The sequence below is a fragment of the Chelon labrosus genome, assembly GCF_963514085.1.
Source record: "Chelon labrosus genome assembly, chromosome: 21".
Lineage (NCBI taxonomy): Eukaryota > Metazoa > Chordata > Actinopteri > Mugiliformes > Mugilidae > Chelon > Chelon labrosus.
In genome coordinates, this window is record NC_140354.1 from 23401033 (window position 1) to 23421999 (window position 20967).

The following is a 20967-nucleotide window of genomic DNA, read 5'->3' on the forward strand; positions in this document are numbered from 1 at the left end:
AGGAAATAATTAAAGAGAAATGTAAACATGGTGGAAAGATGCAAAACACGCCACCTCCCTGTCCTCAGCTCGCCTCCCTCCCTCTCTCTCTCTCTCCCTCGTTCTCTCTGAGGACACTTTGCTGGAATCCACGGACTGCGGTTGGTTACTAAGCAACCAGAATCCTGTCGAAACTGTGTCAGAGAGACAGAGAGAGAGAGAGAGAGAGAACCACGCAGGATAAAAGTGGCCCTCCTAATCGCCATGATCAGGATGTCAGGATGTTTATGTCCGACCATCGCCCACGGTTCACGTGTCGTAGCCGCGTAGACGTACAGTGGACTAAATAAAGGATCATCTTATCTTATGAATTCATGCCGACAGGAAGCCATATCATCCCCATTAAACTCCTCATATTACACAATAAGGACGGAATAATGCTGGATTATAACCCTGAGACAGAATGTTTCAGTCTCAGTCCTGTGGTGCTTGAGATCATTTTCCAAAACTCACTTTATGGTTTTCGGTTTGTTTCTTTTTGCCGTCAGAATCATTTTATTTTACAGTTGGAATATGTTTTAGTTTCAAAATGCTCCAGACATCCGTCCAAAGTGACTACCTTTAAGTTTAAACCATAGTCTGTATAAAGATAGACGGTGGGACAGCTCCTCTACAGTGAAGCCAAAGCAAGTAGAGCTCCCCCTGGTGGCTAGCTGCAGTATAAGTCATAAGCTCCGCCTCCTCTATGTTAGTGGGCGGGACTTGGGCCAAACTAAAACACTAAAATAGACGTCAAATTAATTTTATTCAAGGATGGTTTATCCGGGAAAACTGCGTCAGTTTGGCAAATGAGAGGAAGTGGAGACGTGTCGTCCATATTTCTATACAGTCTACAGCGTGAACACACTGATTGAGTGATCCCTCTGTAATTACATCCAGATGTTTTCCAGACTCATCATGCAGGCGTTGACTTTCTATACTGTACTCATTTATCCACTGTACGTGTGAGGATGTGTTGGCTGACACATGTAGAGGAGGTCAAGGTGAAGCTGGACGCTTCTCAGCCCTTCAGGTGTGTGAGCTCTAGTTTTTATTCACTTGAACCTTTTAAGGATTAAAACCTTGGTTTTAATTATAAAGGTTACGATTAGGGTTAGAGAATTCATTGTGTGTGTGTGTGTGTGTGTGTGTGTGTGTCAGTGCAGGTTTAAGGCCAGGCCTCACCAGATGCAGCTGCTCTATTTAGGTCTCCATGCCCCCCCCCTTTTCTCTCTTTCTCTTTGGCATACCAACACACACACCTAGATAGAACAGATGACACAGAGAGGAGACTCTCACCTTGGGATGCCTCCTGTTCAGGTGTGTTGCATGTCAGCAGTGTTTCAGGAACTATGTGCACACTGCAGCTCTGCAGAGAGCACACGCTGGTGTCCACTGTTGTATTATAAGGTAGTGGACTGGTTTGTCGTCTGTATATTCAGTAGAATCAAACATGATGTGGTAGTCGACGTAAAGCTGCTCAGAAACCATTTCTCCATCGATCCAGAGCGAATCTGCAAATTAGCACCGGAGCGACAGAGGGAATCCTGGTGATACTGCGTCACTGCTGCCTTAGCCTCCTCTCAGGGGTGTAGGAGGAGGAGGAGGAGGGATGCAGGGATGGAGAGATGAAAGAGGGAACGAGGAGACAGGGAGGGAGGGAGGGAGGGAAAGAGGAGCGAGTTCAGGGACGAGCTGATTTATGAGTTTCCGTTTCTGAGTCGTTTCGTCTTCGGGGACTCGGCGTCGACGCGCGAGGAGCACGCTGCTCTGCAACTAGTCATCCAGTTGGCAAAGTCCTTAAAGTAGTGATAACAGCAGGGGGATGAGGGAGGGATGGGGGGGAGATGAGGGGGGGAGGCGCTGTTTTATGTTGGAGGTAACGGCTATGTGTGTGTTGTCTCAGCGGCAGATGGTGAAATAAATGAACAATGGTCCCGATCAAACGGAGCTCTGAATCTGGATTGGAAGCAATCCACCGCCACATGGACGCAGTGAGACAGGATCACTGGGAGGAGGAGGAGGAGGAGGAGGAGGAGGAGGAGGGAGTGGAGGAGTTAGGAGAGAGATGAGAGGGGGAGAATAAAAAAAATAAAGAGTTTGGAGATGAGCGGTGGAGGGTGGAAAGGAAGAAAGGACGGCAGAAGGGAACCAGAGCTCATTAAGAGGGGATGAAGTGATGAAGGGAGGAGGACAAACGTGGCCAGTCGGGCGGCGCCGGAGGAACTCGGGATCCTGCAGAGCTCCTCAGATGCTGCTGCTGGGCTGAAGTAGAAATAAGTTCCTCGGTGGCAGGTGTTTAGTTTGGGTCTGAGGATGATGCACGGCGACAGAAACACTAACAGAGCTGAGGGGCGCTGCATGGACCCTTAGCCCGTCACGTTACACCGTCACCAGGATTAGGAATCACAGCAAAGAAAAGAGAAAAGACACATCAACTTAAATGGCTTAGCATGGAACATAAACATGTACACACACACACACACACACACACACACAGGGCCGATCGACCCGGCTCAAGACCGTGATTAGGTTATTACCTCTGACAGGATTGAGTTTGCTCTCCTCTAATGAAAGAGGGATGGACTGGGGCATGAAAAATGAGGATGGGGGTGCAGAGAGATGGATTACAGGAGAGGCTGGAGGGGAAACGTGCACGGGGCCAAGGGGAAAGATGGAGGTTGGATAATACATCGGGGAAAAAAGCGAGAGATAGAAGGGGTGAAGGTGAGAATCAAGGGAAGGAGGAGGGAGGAGAGAAAAGAGGTTAATTTCTCTGTGCTGTCATCAGATTCAGTTTTATTTCATGTTAGAAAATGAATCAACTTTGTACTTTAGAGGAATAAAACGTTCACAGGGAGGAAACAGAGGCCTGGTCCAGCGGCTCATCAGTAACATGGGTTCAAATGTTCCTTCAAAGATCATAGATTCATGGGTTGCTGGCCGTAGAGCCCCATCGACCCACAAACCACTCTCAGAATGCACTTCAGTGTTTTCTCTCTCCATCTCTTTGTGTTCGTGGATGCATACACTCAGAGTTAAGCGCCGCGACTGGTCACGTATCTTAACCTTCCACACTCCGCACTGATTACATCTCAATTAGCTCCTGGTTCAGTGGAACGAAGCAAACGAGACAGTTAAGAAATCAACAACAGTAACTTAGGATGGTGTTGTATTTAGGTGGACAGGCGTCATCTCCCTGCAGCCTGGATCGAATGCATGGCGTCCCGTCCTGCAGCACAAGAGCAGATCATTTTTCTATTTAAATTCATCTTGACTTAAAAGATTGGATCAATTCATAAAGAAACCTCAGATTGATTCTTTATTTTTTTAGCTGCAGGCAATTTCCTGCATCCGCTCATTAGACATCTGACCTGTCACGCACATGAAGCTCCAACTCAACTAATTGGATTTAAAAAGTGAAATGACGACAGAGGAGAGCTGCACAAAAGCAAAGACGCGTGAAAGATGAGAAAGCAAAAGTAGTTTTAAATGTGAAATATGTCTGAATGAACAGCTACTGAGTGGAATCAAATTGAATCAGGACCCTGTGAGTCAGAATTAATTCAGGAAATCACTTGTGCACGTTAACGCCGGCAGACGTCGTTCCGTTCTCTTTTGGTTCAGATGAAACTTACATTCTTGTGTGTGGTCGGATAAAAATAAAAAACTGTAACGAGGGGAAATTTAAAAGCCCCGACCCGATGGGACATCCTAAAATTGAAGCTTATTGTAGAACAAAGAGCACTAAGCCACGGAGCAGAGATAGGGATGAGTTCTGGACACATACAGACACGGAGAGGAGAGGAGAGGAGCTGCTGCAGGAATGGAAGACGAGTGAACATCTCTCTCTTCGTCTTCTTTACTTTTTACCGCAGCCTCCTTCCTCCCCGCTGCGCTCTCTGCAGACTCCTCTCGTGCACGGCGTCACCGAGCTGACAGCTCAGCCCGAGTGGGCTCGTGTGCATCCGTGTATGGCTAAGAGGTTGTGTAACGGTGCTACTTGAAAAAGAAAAAAAAAGAAACAAAGAAAAGGAAAACCTGCAAACCACGAACAGGCACGTGCATCCAAATACTATGCGTTTGTACGAGCGTGAATGTTCACTTTGTGAGTGTGTGTAAGTGTCATCACAGTCGCTGTAGGTGTGAGACTTTGCTCTGGAATGTAACAGGCTCCTACTAACGCTCAGTGCTGCATTGTGATATCTGCGTCTCGTTTAGGATCAGATTGTTGCTCCTGGTGACTCATTCATGTGAGTATTGTTGATCAGAAACTCACATGACTAGAGTCTGTTAATGACCAGGGCCAGAGAGCTCCTAACTAACTGAGCCTAAACATTCCTGGCAAGGAGTCTTAGCTAGGAGTGATTCCAGAAGAGAGAGACTCTGAGCAAGGAGTTCTACAAGTCCAGTTCTCCTTGTTCTCTTGGTGAGGAGGTGTGGTTGACCCCGTTGCTAGGCTAGGTAAAAGGTGTGATTGGTTGATCCTAAAAGTTAGATAAAAATACACTGTTGGTTGGTTAACGAGGGTAAAATGTCTCAGCTTTCATCAGTTTCTGTGATTGGTAACCAGCCTAGAAGAAGCAGCGTTGGTCGGCGTTCAAATCTTCCACAAACCGAACAGAAAAGAAGTAGGAAACCCAACTGGACAGAGGAACAGTGTTTGCTTCTGGATCAACTGGTCAATGAGAATAGAAGTGTTTAGAGACGTAGATTTGTCTCCAGTGTCATCACTACAAGACAAGAAGCAGGCGTGGGGAAATATAGCACAGCAGATAAACGCCTCCTTTCTGCTTCAGAAACTCCTAAGCCTCCTAAAAGTCCTCCTCCCTGCTCTGAACAGATCTCAACTAAGAGCTCTCTGAAGATTCTTTAGGAAAACCTTTTATCTTTACCAGGATCTACTCTGAACTTGGAGGGGGAATTCTTAAAAAAAACATCATGATTCTAAGAGTTTACTCAGAGTTTGGCCACTAGGAGCAACTCTTGGAGAGTCTTTAGGGATACTGCACCAGATAATCACCTGGAGTTGGAGGAAACTCCCAAACTGAGCAGCTCAGTGAGAGAGAGAAACTTCACTATCGATGCTCTGGGATCAGAAGCTGGACAGATGCTCAACAAACTGGCATCCCATCCACCTCCACCTGAGGACACAGTGGAGGAGGTTTGCAAATTTGTGGAAAGGTTGAAGATCTCACAACATCTCAGGAACATTTCTCCCCGTCAGTCTTTCAGAACAGAACAGGAGGTCCCCTTTAATATCATGTGCTTCCTTTGAAGTTTTGAGTTTATTTGTACGAAGTTAAAAGTTGTGTTTACCAGAGTGAGTAGAAGAGCCTGTTCTATAGACAGGATTAATGTTGGATTTCTGAATATATGCCGTGCCCTGCTCCCAGTGTGACGCCACGCAGACCTAATTAGATTTGCTCAAAGTGCCGGGGCATGAATCGACCCCAACAAGTGACTCCAGGAACACTCTGTGCCTGGATTCACCACTGCCGGAGGGGGAGAGAAGCCGGCCGGCGAGCGCTATATTTAATTAATTTTGCAAAAAAAAACACAGCTCTGCTTCCACGTTTAATCCGGGGCGAGGGCGCGTGAGCCGGACGGCGAGGGGAATTTTAAAAAGCACCGGGAAGTTTGTCGTTCACTGTTTGCTGCAGCTACAGCCTGGACTCACTTTGAAGACGTAAAGCTTGTGTGTGTGTTTGTGTTTGTGCGTGCATATGTATGTGTGTTTGTGTGTTGGGGGGGGTTAAGACAGAAGGGGGCTCAGGAAGTGTTGACTGTGGAGATTAAAGAGGAATTAGAGGAAGCAGAGGACACAGAGAGAGAGAACGCTTTTCTGAATATTCAGATCTCTCCTTTTAATTCTGCTGCAGATTAACGGATCTTTCATCTGTGAAGGAAGGATCGACCTTACACGGCAGGGCTTGTTGTGTGTGTGTAGTAACAGCACATTGTGACTGAACACAGTGTTTTATAAGCGCTCCTCTGAGACGCCGCACGTTTTCCACTGATGGAAATGGCATTTGTAGAACATGTGCACACGACGCAAACAGCGGCTGAAATGCCTCCGAGCTGTTGTTGCTTCCACCGAATCAAAGAATAAAACTAAACACTGACCGCGTCAACATGACCCCCCCACCCCCCCTCTCCACACTACAGACATGCAGCTGGTTTGTTTCTCCCTCTCAGAGCAGCGACACGGTGCTGTAGTGAGTTTGCATGTTCTCCCTGTTCCTGTGAGTGGGTTCTCTCCGGGTGCTTCCTCCCACAGTCCAAAGACATCCTCGTTAGGTTAATTGGTGATTCTGTATTCTTCAGGAGCCGGCCTCAGAGCTTCGTTAACCCGTGTAGAAGATTCAAAACACTGCATCGTGACGGCTCTGGACGTTGGTGTTGTCCACTCTTTTAATCTGGCTTCAAACATCCAGCATACAATACATTTGAGAAGAGACATTTTAAATCAAGAGTGGGGAATTTTCATATTTTGTGGGTTGCAATACGCTTCTAGGAGATGGTGTTTGAGTCTGCTGCAGAGAATAGAAGGCACTTCACAATCACAAAGCTCCATCTCTTTGTGTTTATGATGCATACAGTAGTGGTTTTGCGGGCTAGTCGGTACTAGTACTATTAAACGTACTATTGCAGCTTGTTTTTATACAGGCTACACATATCTGCAGCTCACAGTGTGCAGCACATGAGCTGTCTGTGTTTTCTACTGTGTTTTTAGTGCTGACGTCACAGTCGACTCGTGCAAAACTCGTGCAACCCCGTGCAGAAGTGCCTTCCCTATTCTATTTGTCTCTGGTCACCGGTCTGACCCTTCCATTCCACACTCCGCACTAATTACCTCTCAGTTAGCTCTTGATTCAGTGGAACGAATCAAACGAGACAGGTTGAGGTTCCTCCGCCCGGATTTCCTGAGAAAGCAGCAACAGTGAGGCTCGGACGGGATCCACGAGGCTCTGTGAACGGCAGACTGAACGGGGCGCTGCAGCACGAACGGCTGCGCAAAGCAACGCCAGCAGACGTCGGCCGGCGCCGGCGCCATCGCGGCCGTTCATTTGTTCTGATGAAGCTTCTGTTTCATCTGCAGCCTCGAGGACGCGGTCCACATAAATGTCAGTTTATTTCCAAAGCACATTTAAAAACAACAAATGTCACTGAAGCCGTTCGCCAGCAGAGCACGTTAGAATGAAAAGCAGCAGCTGTACACAGATTTACAGATATGTGCGCATAAAAATATCTGTGGTGATAAATAGAAATTAAATAAATAGAAAAAGGGTTTTACAATAGCAGCAGAAAATAAACACAGACAAGGAAGAGGAAACAAAATGAATTAAAACACACTTTGTCACAATAGAAAATCAGCTTTAAACTAAATATTAAGATTGTTTCCAATCTTAAACTGATAACTGCATCATTCAGTGGATTCATAACAGTGGACAGAGATCCTGTGTCTCCAGGGAGAGTAAAGCTGCAGCGTTTTAGCAGAGCGCTCTGTGGCTTTGACTCAGTGGCAGCCAGGGCTCAGGACGTCCCGCGTCAGATGTGCAAATGAGGGCGGGACGCAGATGAGTACATTTCTGTACATGTGCCCCAGATGGCTGATAGGAGTCCTTTTTATTTTTGTTTTTATTTATTTTTGTTATTCCCTGCTCAAAGTTGAATAATTGACGTCGTCCCCTCAGGTGTAAATATTCCCACGCCCCGACACGCGCTCCATCCACAGTCTGAACATATTCATCACACTGACAAAAGAAGTTCCTGCTCTGAGGCGCATGAATATTTGACTTTAGACTGGACTGGTTTTCATATTCCAGTCAAGTGTTTTAATATCTATTATTAGAGGTGTGCTGAACCATATTTTTAGTGCTCTTTATATTTGAAGGTCGCATTGCTGAGCATGTTGAAGGTTTTCTATTTGTGCTGCTACAGACAACTATGTTGTTTTTCAGTCAGTTGATCTATTGATTATTTTCTAAGCAGTCGATTAATCCTTTGGTTCATTCACCCCTAGATAATAAACATAAATACCACCATTAAACTTGTATTCCAACATTTTCTCTTTAATAAACTAGTTGAATATGAAATTTATGAATTAATATAAACAGTTTAACTTATACATGATGACACTGTTGATCACAAAGTTCAGATTTGTTCAGTGGAACGAGGAAAGATGTTGTTTTCTATATCCTGTCATGAATTATCATCCATAGTGTTGAGTCTGGTTTGTTTCTTAGAGCAGAAGCAAACTGCTGGAGAGCAGCGCTGCCATGCTAGCCATTAACATCTCCATTAGCGTCACCGTTAGCATCGCTGGTAGCATCTGCTCCGGAGAGTCTCTCTGTTGAGATGCTCGTCTCTTAGTGGTTGTGCTGCTGTGGTTAACTCTTTCACAATCAAGAATGAACGCGTCCGAGAACGTCGTAATCATGTCGACACTGATGCAGAGTTGCAGCCCCGTTCTTCATGTGACTGGATTCAAATCCATCCATTCCCCCTCCACAAAGGTGCTGTTCTCCACTGGGAACCGATCCTGCTCCTGCAAAGATCTGCCGGGCCAATCGGATCGTTTGGGGGCGGGGCAGTAGTCACACACATCATCTGTATATCTATAACTGACATCTAAAAGTGGAGATATCTTTCTCCTCAAACAGCTGAAACAAAACAAGCTGGAGATCTTTTGCTCTTGGCTCCTGATCTCAGCAGCGACTCCAGAGCGTCTCCATGTTTGTACATTTGCGCGTGCAGCAGATAACCTTCATGCGGTTTGGAGTCATGCGGTGTCTGTGTGCACTTCATGAGCCAGCCTGTGAGTAATGTGGAAGTCAGTGGTCACCATTTGTTGTGTGCTTTAGCTCTCCTTCTAATTAGAGCAGTGCTTCACTTTGGGAATACTTCCAAGCCCCTTCTCAGTGCACACTCCAGATCAGCATGAGCGGAGTTTGGGGCAACAAAACAAAGAAGAAAAACAGCAGCAGCATCTTCTTCTTATTTTTTTTTTTCTTCTTGTTTTTGTCGGGACGTGATTTAAGGCTATTTTGTGCTCTCGTTCTCCTCGTCATCGTCCCTCCTTTAATCTCTGGCCGCGTCCCTCCCTCTGTCTCTCCCCGTCTCTCACTCATCTTCTCTTTGTACTCTCTAATTGACTCGTCGTGTAGTATTTATTCTCTGCTGATGAGACATCTTCTGCAGTTATTGCAGCTGCACGTGCACCGTGACTCCCTCTCCATTTATCTTTTATGAGGTTCCTGATTTATGTTATCACATGACGCTGCGACATGTCAGCGCTGCTGGGGTGGATTCTGATTGCGTTATCCGCGCCCCTGCAACGCGTCCAACGCAGGTTCATTTAATTTGATAAAAGCAGAAATCTAACGAGAAACTGTTGGACTTGACTGTAATATAACACAAATATATAACACAAATATCAGGAAAAGCTTTTATTTCTGTTCATACACTGAGGCTTCAACAGCGGCTAAATTATTAAGAGAGCATTCCTTTTAGAGCGTCTATTCAATATCTGAGAGTTAGAAACAAAACACAAGTGCCCTCTGTACGTTCTGGCTTTGTCCTAAATAGATAATCTTGTCCTAAAAGCAAGGATGAAGCAAGCAGAAGGAAATCTAAAAAGGATTTCTCAGAAGTGCATCTTTTAGTGAGGTCAGAGACCTCTGTGTGACATTTGTACCCCCTTGGTATAATACGTCCTCTGAGGAAGTGGAGCAGTGTTTTTACTAAACAAATCTTAAGAGGATGAATGGATAGTCACGCTCGCCTCTTTACAGACATTGAAATGTGAGTCTGAGGGATTCAAAAAGCCCCACGTTGGGATTAGTTGCATCCAGACTTAAATAAATGCAGCAAAACACCTCAACTGATGATTTCAGATTTAATCAAAACTCCAAAACCAACGCAACAACATGAAACGGCATCTTAAAGTAAAGCAGAGTGCAGCACTGACTCGTTCTATTTCTCGTCTTAATTTACACATGCACTGAGATATACACTTAATTTAAAGTTATGCATCACTTCCCCAACGTAACCTGTCGTGCATCTCCTCACAAATGGAACTAGGCATCTATGATTGGTGCAAAATACATTTCCTTGTCCACGCGTCTCAGCGGCTGGACAAACACAAAGAGCTCTCCCTCGTTCAGCATCATTTCGGTGAACCTTCGCTCAGTTCCACTCGCCGCTGTGTGAAGCAGGAGTTAAAGTCAACTCAGCGCTTTAGCGGCGTAATTACTGAACAATGCGGCGCGCAGGTAGAACTGCTTTCTCCAGCGTAGCCCCCCCTACGGCGCAGGCTCTGCAGGAGCCGGTGGCTGGAGCATAAACTAAACTGTAGATGAAAAAAACGACAGAAGAAACTAAAACGACTCCGACTGTGAGACCAGATTAAACTGTCAGAGCCTCTCCTCACACACTCTCCCTCATGACGCCATGACGACGCTGCCGCATCAGTTGGTTTCAGTCTGTGTCACACACAACCTGAATCTCTAAGTAACGTCCGTCTCTATGAACTGTATACACCCAGAAGACTGGTGCAGTCCCTCATCACTCATTCACACCTGAGTGATCCGGAAGTCTGTACATTAGACGTGTTACTTTCACCATGAAAGCTGGCCCACACATTTCACTTTACACCTCCTGCTCCTGACGCGATATAAGATTTATGTCAGGGCCGTGTGGTGCAACAGGTATTAGTTCTACGTCGGTCTTAAAACGGGTTTTATGTCCACATCTACGACTGAGGGTCATTCCTCTTCTTCTTGATATTTTAGACGGACTGAAGGCAGCTTTTAGGCTTTTATTCTATTTTCTATGTGCATTATAACATAATATACACTACTGACCACCTGTCTTCATGAAGCTTCTGGTATGTGCATGGTGACTGTACTGTTGTTCATCAGCAGGTTTCAAACTCCTCAAATGTGAATAATTGAAGATAAGTCTGGTCTTTTCTGAGGGAATCACCTCCTGTTACTGGACGACATTAAGAAACACTGCAGCAAGCCACAGATCAGATTAATGACCTGCACACTTGATGGTTAAGACTTGGCAAGTTCAACTCAGATGTTCAGACAGGAGGATGCAGGATGCAGCAGCGTACTTGATGACGGATGCAGAATGCATTCTGGAGGAATCTGGCTGTGCAGAAGTTACTTCCTGATGCAACCTAAGTAAAACAGGCAGGACGAGAACACATCCAGGTATTCGGACCGATCAGATGGAACAGACTGATGAGAAATTACTACTGAACACTGAAGGAAGGAGAGATCATGAGGTCAGGAAGCATCGATGGCTGTAGTAGTTTAGCAGAAATAGGAAGGACCCAAACGCTGGACATGCAAGACGAAGGAAGTAATTATAAAAAGTTAGTTTAATGTTAAATTTACAAATTAGGAGCAGAAGGCGCTGCAGACCCGGGGCGGGAAGATCCACACAAAAACTAATCCAGCGTAAAAAAATAGAATAGATCCAGAAAGAGGAATGAAAACCAAAAACACAAGGAGACACCGGGAGAGTAACAGGAACGCTGGAGGCGTAAACACCGGAGGAGATGTGTAGAAACAAACAGACGAGCTGAGAGAGGACGTTACACAAACTCACAACTGATGGGGGAATGAGACGCGGGTGAAACTAGTGGGAAAAACCAACAGAAAGACACGGGGAATAGTAATATTTTTAAAGTAAAACAGGAAGTATGTGCAAAGAGAAACGCCAACAGGACATGACAGGTAGAATCTCACCTGGAATAAACCACGTCACAGTGAATGAATCGTTTCTCACTCGTTGTCGATGCTGTAATGTCACGTCCCGTGTGTGTGTGTGTGTTGACCTTAACCTTCTCCCTCGTGCACGTGGTTCGAGCACGTGTCCATGCTGGTGATCCTGCTCAACTGTGTGACTCTGGGGATGTTCCAGCCCTGCGAGGACGTCGCCTGCCAGTCAGAGTGGTGCCGCATCCTGCAGGTCAGCGCCACAGACTTCTACTCTACTGGCTTTACGCATACGTGTAATGGAATGGGAAAAAAAAATGTTTTTCTTATTTGTGCTTGAGTGACTGAAGGTGAAATCTAGTTATCTCTTCTTCCCGTCTCACTCTCATTAGTTTCAGTGGATCCTCGCTGTTGATTCTTGGCTCATTAAATCTAAATACAGATGTTCCCTTAGCCGTCTAATTAACTGAGACACAGTCACACTAAGCCTGAACTGTTCCCTGCTGGGATGAAGCTAACCAGCAGAACTCAAACTGGACGTAGACCCTAACATTATTTCTGTCTTTCTTTCTTTCTTTTTTTATTCCCAGGTGTTGGACGACTGCATCTTCGCTTTCTTCGCGGTGGAGATGGTCATCAAGATGGTGGCTCTGGGGATTTTTGGTCCCAACTGTTACCTCGGTGACAAGTGGAACCAGCTTGACTTCGTCATCGTCATGGCAGGGTCGGTTCACCGCTACGCTTCCACCTCACGTCCACAAATCCTTTTTCTTTCATCACCAGCCGCTGAACGAGCTGCATCCTGATTTGCATAAAATAAAGTTTAATTCCTTCCTGTTCTACTCAAAGTAAACACTCAGACAGAGCAGCGTGCAAAACATTTTTTCCTTTCTGAGGAGTGAATGCCTACAGCGTTGTGTAATGCAGGTTGCTCTGCGTGTGTCCCGTCATTATCAGGACAGGGATGCTATTTGTTCTGGTGCTGTTTTCTGTCCCTCCGTGGTTCACCGCTGGAGAGGAAGGAATCTGCACCACGTATTGTTAAACAGAAGGCAGCAGCTCCAGCAGATATTTAAAGAAATGTTATGATTTGTGTCATCGAGTGAAGAAGCAAAGATTTACAAAAAAAGAGCGGTTTGTCTCCAGCTGAGATAAGAGACATGCACGACACACGGTAGTCTGCATAAAAATGACTCAGAGCATCGGCAGGAGAGAACTCAATAAAACATAGAAAACAGAAAAATGAGCCAATATTACATATCAGAGACATGTACCTCCAGGATTACAAGTTAATCTCTAGGACTAAATCAGAGTCCATGTGTTCAGAAGTGTTTCCATCAATGTAATGAGACTCAGGTGTGGTTCAGTTCCTGGTTTAGTTGAAATAAATCAGGGATTTGTCTCAGTCTGATCTTCACAACACAAAGGAGCTTTCTGAGGAGCTCAGAAAAAGAGTTGTTGTTGCTCATCAGGCTGGAAAAGGTTCCAGAACCAGTTCCGCTGCATCTGGTCCCAGGGCGGACCGATGAATTATGGATTATACCAGCGACTTCTAAACAGAAAATGTCAGGACATCTGTCCATGAGCTGAATGTGAAGAGAAACTGGGTCATGCAGCGAGACAACGGGGAGCAACTATTAGAACTATCCCCCCTCTACCTACTTGCATTTTTGTGCCGCATTGATTATGTTTGCGTGCTACACAGAAGCTTTTGACTGTGTAATTAAATGCCAAATGCTCAGTAATTACGTGGGTTGCTTCCATTAAGAGCCTGATTGGATTATCGGTGTTCTTGTTGTTGTTTCTTTGTGTAGATATGCGAAGTGAAACTTTCTCTCCCCTGCCGTCCTCTGACTTGTCTCCCCAGGGTGATGGAGTATTCTCTGGACGGCCACAACGCCAGTCTGTCAGCCATCCGTACCGTCCGAGTGCTCAGGCCGCTGCGGGCCATCAACAGAGTGCCAAGTAAGAGCTTTGAAGAGTCATCTGCACCTCTACCAACAACGTTATCTGCTTGCCTTTTTATTAAAGACTCACGGGGAGACTTGGGGTTTAAACAGGAACATCTGTGGGGGGTTGCCCAGTTACTGGTGAAATGTCTTCAAGAAACCCAAGTCCAGTTGCCCTTGTTTCACCTTGTCTTTTGGAGCTTCAGGTCTCCTTCATACGTGGACTAATCTAATTAGGAAAGCAAGATCAAGACAGATTTGAATTGGAAAATCGATTTTTTTAAACCTAGCCCCTAACAAAGTTGATCATGCAGCCCTACTAGAGAGGTTTGCATGTTCATATTCTGCACAGTATCTCTTTAATTTGCTGTTGCTGCACAGGTTGAGGTATTCCTTTTGCATGCCCTCCTCTTCAGTCAGTCTGTCTGTCGTAGCCTGTGTCTGACTACCTAACCGTAACTTGACCGATGATCCAGCGCTCCGGTGTTTGCTTTAACCTGGCGGTGGTTTGCCAGCGCTGAGGGATCATGTTCCTAAAAGCTGTGTGACAGAGGCGGCCATGAATCTCCAGCTAAAGAGGATCAGCGGACAACGGTGTCATAACAACTCACAGGATTATTAACCTAGCATACGGGAGGCGGGCGGCCCGGCTCAGACTCGGGCTGCGAGCGCGGGCGGCCATTTTGTCCAATAAATTTCTGGTTAGAGGTGCCGGCCGTTAGCACGCTGACCTGAAAGTCACCCTCATAAATGATGCCTGTGGAGGTTTCAGGATAACGCAGTCAGACAGCAGAGCAGGAGGTCGGTTATTCTGAAACTGTCTCCACAAACAGTGTTTAAGCAACGTTGCTAAGCTAACAGTCAGCTGAGGACGAGCTGAAGTAAAACTTGGATTCTAGTTTCAGTCGATCCCTGAAGACGGAGGGAGATAGGGAGACACTAGCGTAGATGCATTCATTTGCTCTAAACCTCTTTTCCTTTGCATCTAAACTCTTACCAAAAAGATATTTGCAGTTGTCCTGCTCTTCTCCAGCCCTTCCTCCTCCTCTCTGTTTCTCTTCCTATCCTGAGTAGATGGTTCCTATCCACGGTTGGACAGAATGTTTTTGTGTTGTAGCTTAGATACAGCGTGCAGCGCTCTCTGTTTTTGCCTCTGCAAAGTCTCCGATGGCCGCCTTGCGCTCACAATCGCATACTTTCCCCATGTCCCTCCGATACATCACACTTTAATACTACGTGCAACACGTGCAGCTTCTTTCACCAACCGTCCAGTCCTACTGGCTGCAACAGCGTCTCATTAGAGCACCAACAGACTGACCCACAACGGCCCTGCTGCACACAGCTGAACGGTAAACAGTGAAGGAAACAGCACCCCGGCTGCAGGCTGGACTCTTGAATTTTCACATTAATGTCAAAAATGTGCCCGAGACCAATGGAAAAACACTGACGAGTCGTTCCCACTGAGCTCGGGTGGTTAGTGCATCCCAGATTAACAACGTCATATTAACAAGGTCGACATTTCAATAATGCAGTTAAACTAAAAGGTAGGAACTAAATGTAGAAAGTGACGCACCTGTGTCCCAGCAGGTACTCTTCTACATGAATGACTACTGTTAATAGTTGTAATCACTAAATCTGGCGAATTGGAAGGTGTGGTACGTATGTAATACATGTTTCAAACCCAAATTCCTTCAGGCGGACAGTTGGCCGTGGACTTAAAGTTGAGTTGAGTCTGGTACCACCGAGCTACGTGATGTTTTAAACCGTATTTAATTCCAAAAAGAAGAAAAGCAAGAATATTCACACTTCAGCTCTAATAACCATTCATTTACTTTCTGTCACATTTAGCTTCTGGCTCATGTTTAATAAGAACCCAGGAGAGTTTCCTGTAGTTGAGGCCCAACTCAAGCGTGCATCATAATGCATCATGACAGTGACTTTTTCTTCTGGATCTGAGATTGAATAAAGAAAAATAAATAAATAAATAAATAAATTAGCCGAAGTACTGGAACCGTTCTGGAAATGTGATCAGCGTGACAAGGCTGTGATATATGTGAAAGGGGCCAGAACTGGTTGCGAGGACCTCGGGGACCGGATCCCTGACTCTGCTGACGCTAAACACTTCTGACAACTGGAGATGGATGCTGAACGCATGTGGTTAGATAACACTAGCCACGAGGAAAACTGTGAGTTCAACTCCCAGAGGACGGAATAACGTCAGGCTGTCACTTTCAGCATTGTTATCACGTGTGACTTTATTGGCTACGAGGATGAGGTCCTGGGTTCTGGTCTTGTAGGATCAATAGAGGTTGCCAGGTTGCGCTAGTTAAAGGTTGATGCATGGGAAAGTCAACGTGTGCATGATGGACATTATTAGTGATTTCTCTTGTGTTGGTGTGCCACCTCGTAGGTATGAGGATCTTGGTGACGCTGCTGCTGGACACCCTGCCCATGCTGGGAAACGTTCTCCTCCTCTGCTTCTTTGTCTTTTTTATCTTCGGCATCGTGGGAGTCCAGCTGTGGGCGGGACTGCTGCGCAACCGCTGCTTCCTGGGAGTGGACATCAGAAAGTAAGGAACTCAGCCTTGTGATACAGGATTTACTTTGTTTCCCTCTAGGATGGAAGCAGAAAAGTTTGAACCCAGGAAGCTGCCTCGTCTGTCAAACCTAGATAAGACATTTGGACGGATGCATTGATCTGTTCTCCACAACAGAAAGTCCAACTTAGACATGAAACATCTTCAGCTCAGTTACCTTTACTCTAGGGCTGCAACAAAGGACTCCTTTTACTTTTAAACTTGAATTTCTGCCAAATATTCAGATAAAACATCTGTAATTAGCGTATTTATTGTGGATTTGACTTTAGTGAATTGTGCTTGACAGTAAGTGGAAAGCAGAGGGTCACCATTCACGCTTACATCAAACCTACATTCAGTTCAGGATCGCCAGTGAACCTAAGAGTCACGGTCAGCGAGTTAGAACCCACAAGCTTCACGCTAAAGTTTGCTAACACCCACTTAGAGCAGAACGTTCATGGATATCTACCCTGGTTTAGTTTTAGAGGCCATTAGCATCAGCATTATTTCATTTATTTTGTAATTTTAATATTCATTGATTTTATTATTCTTGTGAATATTTTGCATATTGAGTTTCTCTGTTGTTATAGATTAATTATGGGATGCTGAGTGCCTGCACGTTGCTGCTGAAACACTGAAACTTCCTAGTCTGGGAGTAATACGTTGCATGAAGCAAAGACACAGTCCTGGTAGTTTGTTAGAGCGTGCATTACTTCCCTGCAGGATAAACTCACTGTGTTGAAAAACACTGGGACAGATGTATAGAAATGTATAAAGATGTCGTCTCACCTCTGTACTGTCTGATATTTATAACAATGAACGTAAATCAGAAGAGGGCAGTACTCCAGTTCCGCTGTCAGTTCCGACCTTTTGCAGATGATGTGATTAAATATACTGCCAAAGTTTAATGCAAAGAAAATTAAATAAACTAGCAAACTAGCACGTCAGTTAATTACACTGACAACAAACTCTGCTAAAAACAGCAATAAGAAATGATCAGAACATAAGAGAATAAAAAGATAAACCAACGGAGACATTTTAAATTCCTTGATAAACCCTCCAAATAATGTAAATCTTCTTTCCCTCAAACCAGATCTTATAAAATGGCAGATTATTTCTACTGAGATACAACAGAGAATAAATCTGCACGATACAGACTCACAAACCAGAACCGCTGCCCAGAGGACACAGTGTGTTCTCTCAGCTCCCAAAGACGAGACGAGAAAAGGCCGAATTTTCTTTTTCTGCGCTGCACATGTTGTGAGAGTATTACATAAACCGATTCTCCCACATTTATCTGATCACGATGAAAAAAAAAGATTTGACATAAAAGCAACAGACAAACATTCACTTTCTCCCGAGACGGACAAACACGCACTAACACAGGCCGAGGTAAGGTCAGTCAGCGATGTAGCCACCGGGCGCAAAATTACACGAGAGAGAAAGAGAAACCGCTTCCTCCAACCTCGGGAAGCTAACAATGTCACTGAGCTAATTCTGTTTTTGATGTAATGGTACAAATTGTACCAGAGTTAACGCCGCTGAATCCGTTCTGTGTTTGAGGGAGAGAAAGACGGCCAGAAAACAGCAGCTTAAATATTTCATAGCCGGGGCTGCTGTGGTTCCTCTCTCAGAACAAAGCTGACCTCCATTACAAGATGAATCCATGCCGTCTGAAGTAACACATGGACGCAGAGAAAGTTGTGCATTAGCTGTTTTTGCCAAATCAGTTTCTAGAAGTTTTCTACAGGATTCTGCTGGTGCTGGATGCCCATCAACTATTTATTCTGCAGAATCTTTAAAGCAGAGTCAAGATGGAGTCAGACGAGCTCTCGAAGGCAACAGGCAAACAAGTTAGAAGAAGTCAGGAGTCACTGGAACGATGCAGGAGAAAGTCAGAGAACAGTCGGTGAGGGCTTCGTGCCCCGAACACGTCCCTCCTTACCAGCACTCTGAGGCTGAATGTCTCTCCATATAAGAGAGTTGTAGTCCCGAGAGAGAGAGAGCTCTCCGGTTTAAGGGGAAGGGTTATAAATAAGTAGGTGAATTGTGGGACACAAGCCGCTGTCTGCCATGAGTAGAGCAGCCGTCACCATGGATACCGGCAGATAACTGGCTCACTCTGTCAGACATGAAGTTAATAGAAAATACCTCAAACATGTGCCACGTGGTTTATGTTCTTTAAAGGTAACAGAGGTGGAGTAGGATCAGAGTCCATATGAGACTGACCCCCATTCTGGCAATCCGTCGCCTACCGTCTGGTTTTTAAACCTCTGGAGGCAACGGTCAGTGTTTTAAGAGGTTAGGGATAGGGCTACTGCAGCCAGCAGACGACATGACCAGGACGTCCTGTTCCATGGACCAGTCTGATTTTGCAACTTGAGACATGAATCAGAGATGAGACCTGATGTTTAAACATGTCAGAGTTAACAGTGTAACAGCTTGGGTTCAATACTTCCTGTTTACCTGCAGCCAACCACAGCCTGCTCACGCATGACTGGTTTATACGCCTCAGACTGCAAACAGATTCCACATCATTATATGCACTTTGCAGAGATTAGACTTTATGTGGTGATGGACAGAGGCTAATTTATTTTTCCTTCCAGCATGGACAACAAGTCTATAAATGCTTACTACATGACGGAGGAAGGTGAGGACAGCCCGTTCATCTGCTCCACCCACAACGAGAACGGGATGCTGCGCTGCAGAGACGTGCCCACCTACACCGAGGGCGGGGCCGAGTGCTTGCTGTCCTACTCCCAGCAGAGCTTGGTGGGCGGGGCCAGTGTTAATGGCTGCGTTGACTGGAACCAGTACTACAACGTCTGCCGGCCCGGGGACCACAACCCTCACAAAGGAGCTGTCAACTTTGACAACATCGGCTACGCTTGGATAGCCATATTCCAGGTAAACTGGTAGAACCAAGCTGAAAAAACTGATATCTGTGTGTGGAGTGTATGGATCGGCAAATCCAATCAGTAAAACACTTGACTGCAGTACAGAGAGTACAGCGACAATATGAGGTGAACAGAGAGGGCTGACTGGACAAAGGAAGTAAAGAAAGTCTGGAAGGAGGTTAGTGGTTACAAAATAAAACTGGAGGTCATGTACACAAACTGTTTGGTGGTCAAGTTTAGCATCGGGTTGCCTAATGTAGACCACGCAAAGACGGAATGAAGGGATGAGGCTTTGGGGAATAGCAATATTTCCACATCCATCATTTCTGAAAGTATCAGCCAACACATCACAACTCGTTGCCACAACCTCGAAAGAAGAAGATACTGAAGAAGATGAAATGTCTTCACAAAACCCAACAAGTTCATTTGATCTTTAGCGTTTTTTGGATATGTCAGAGGGCGCCGTTCATATGGACTCTTAACATAATAAACCAGACCCTATTTGAAGACTGCATGACCATTTATCAATACCATGACAGCTGCAACCTGGCTGTCCCAAGTCCACATAAGTCACCTCCTGATGCAAGAACACATCCGGGTACCTGGGCTGTACCTGGTCAGATGATTTCCTTCCCTTCCTGTTTCCTTTTTTAAGCACTTCTTCTAACACATCCTTGTTAGTTTGACCAGTGAGAAACTGAAGCAAAATGCTGAGTTTCCTAAAACTAAAATTGTCTGAGCTCATTAAAAAGCTATTTTTCTTTCTAAAGGAACATTTTGTGCATGTGAATTCAAAACCCGTAGAAACAGAAAGTGCCGTGACCTGGAACCATCCCTCTCCCCATCCTGCTTTTGACAACCACAGGAGACTGTGACGGTCTTTCTGGATCGCGGCCGTGGTGCCGGCGCCGTCTGGGCCGTCGTGATATGAATTTCAGGCCTTGCTGCAGCGCGTCTGCCTGGGCCTCGCTCGTCATAGATCTGTCCGTGTGTCTGATGGACTTTGACTGTGTCACAACACGACTTTCTCAAAGAGAGTCTTACCTTCAAATGACTCTGAACAGCTCGAACACCGACGACACAAGCACCGACCGACACACTAATCCTTATCGCTACACACCGCTTTCCTACACGTGTGGGGTCTCAGTTCACAGCGAGAGGCTTTAAAGATTAGATTCAGCTGATTTTTTTGGGAGATGGTTTAGTGAGCAGCATTTTAAAACTTTTTTTTTAGTAGTTTTTTATTCAGGTACATGATGTCAGTGTCTTGCGTCTGTTTACATTCGGTGTGCAGCCATAAACATCTTATTAGTTAGTTTTTTCAGCTTCAGCTGTCGGTTACTTTTAATCATTAGCCGTAACATTAAAAACAGAACTTCAAGTCAAAGCTCTAAACCAAATATCTGGATGTAAAAAATAAGAGAGACGGTACTGAAAATGAAGAAGAGCTACATTCAGTGGTAAATTAAGTCCACACGTCTGACACTATGCGCTACCTAAACCTATGATGACTCATCCTGCACTCGGGGGTGTGTACTAACGCATGCTCCTCCTTCCTCCGCCTGGGTCTTTCCTTTGCCACCTGACCCTCGGCTCAACACATAAATAGCACCCTGCTAGCTGCTAACGGGACGCTAAACGTGGCGCACGGCCTCCTTCTCCGGGTTTACGCCCTCGGTTTATATAAATAAGATGAATTTGTCACATGACGCAGGAACCAAAGAGGACGGAAATGATAAAAGCGTCCACGTGAGACACCTGGGGAGCAGTGGTTGCGTCCATCGGCGTAGGG

General features: G+C 45.5%; 1 protein-coding gene across 1 annotated transcript in view; it reads left to right on the top strand.

Annotated features, from left to right (window-relative positions):
- Nucleotides 1-20967, top strand: part of cacna1ha (calcium channel, voltage-dependent, T type, alpha 1H subunit a) — a gene marked incomplete at both ends in the record, with an annotated part of 101455 nt that overhangs the window by 42214 nt on the left and 38274 nt on the right. The window contains 5 exons of the mRNA XM_084570665.1: nt 11879-12006; nt 12344-12477; nt 13621-13718; nt 16113-16272; nt 18885-19185. Of these exons, the coding sequence (XP_084426791.1) occupies nt 11879-12006; nt 12344-12477; nt 13621-13718; nt 16113-16272; nt 18885-19185 (821 nt within the window). The remainder of the gene's footprint in view (nt 1-11878; nt 12007-12343; nt 12478-13620; nt 13719-16112; nt 16273-18884; nt 19186-20967) is intronic.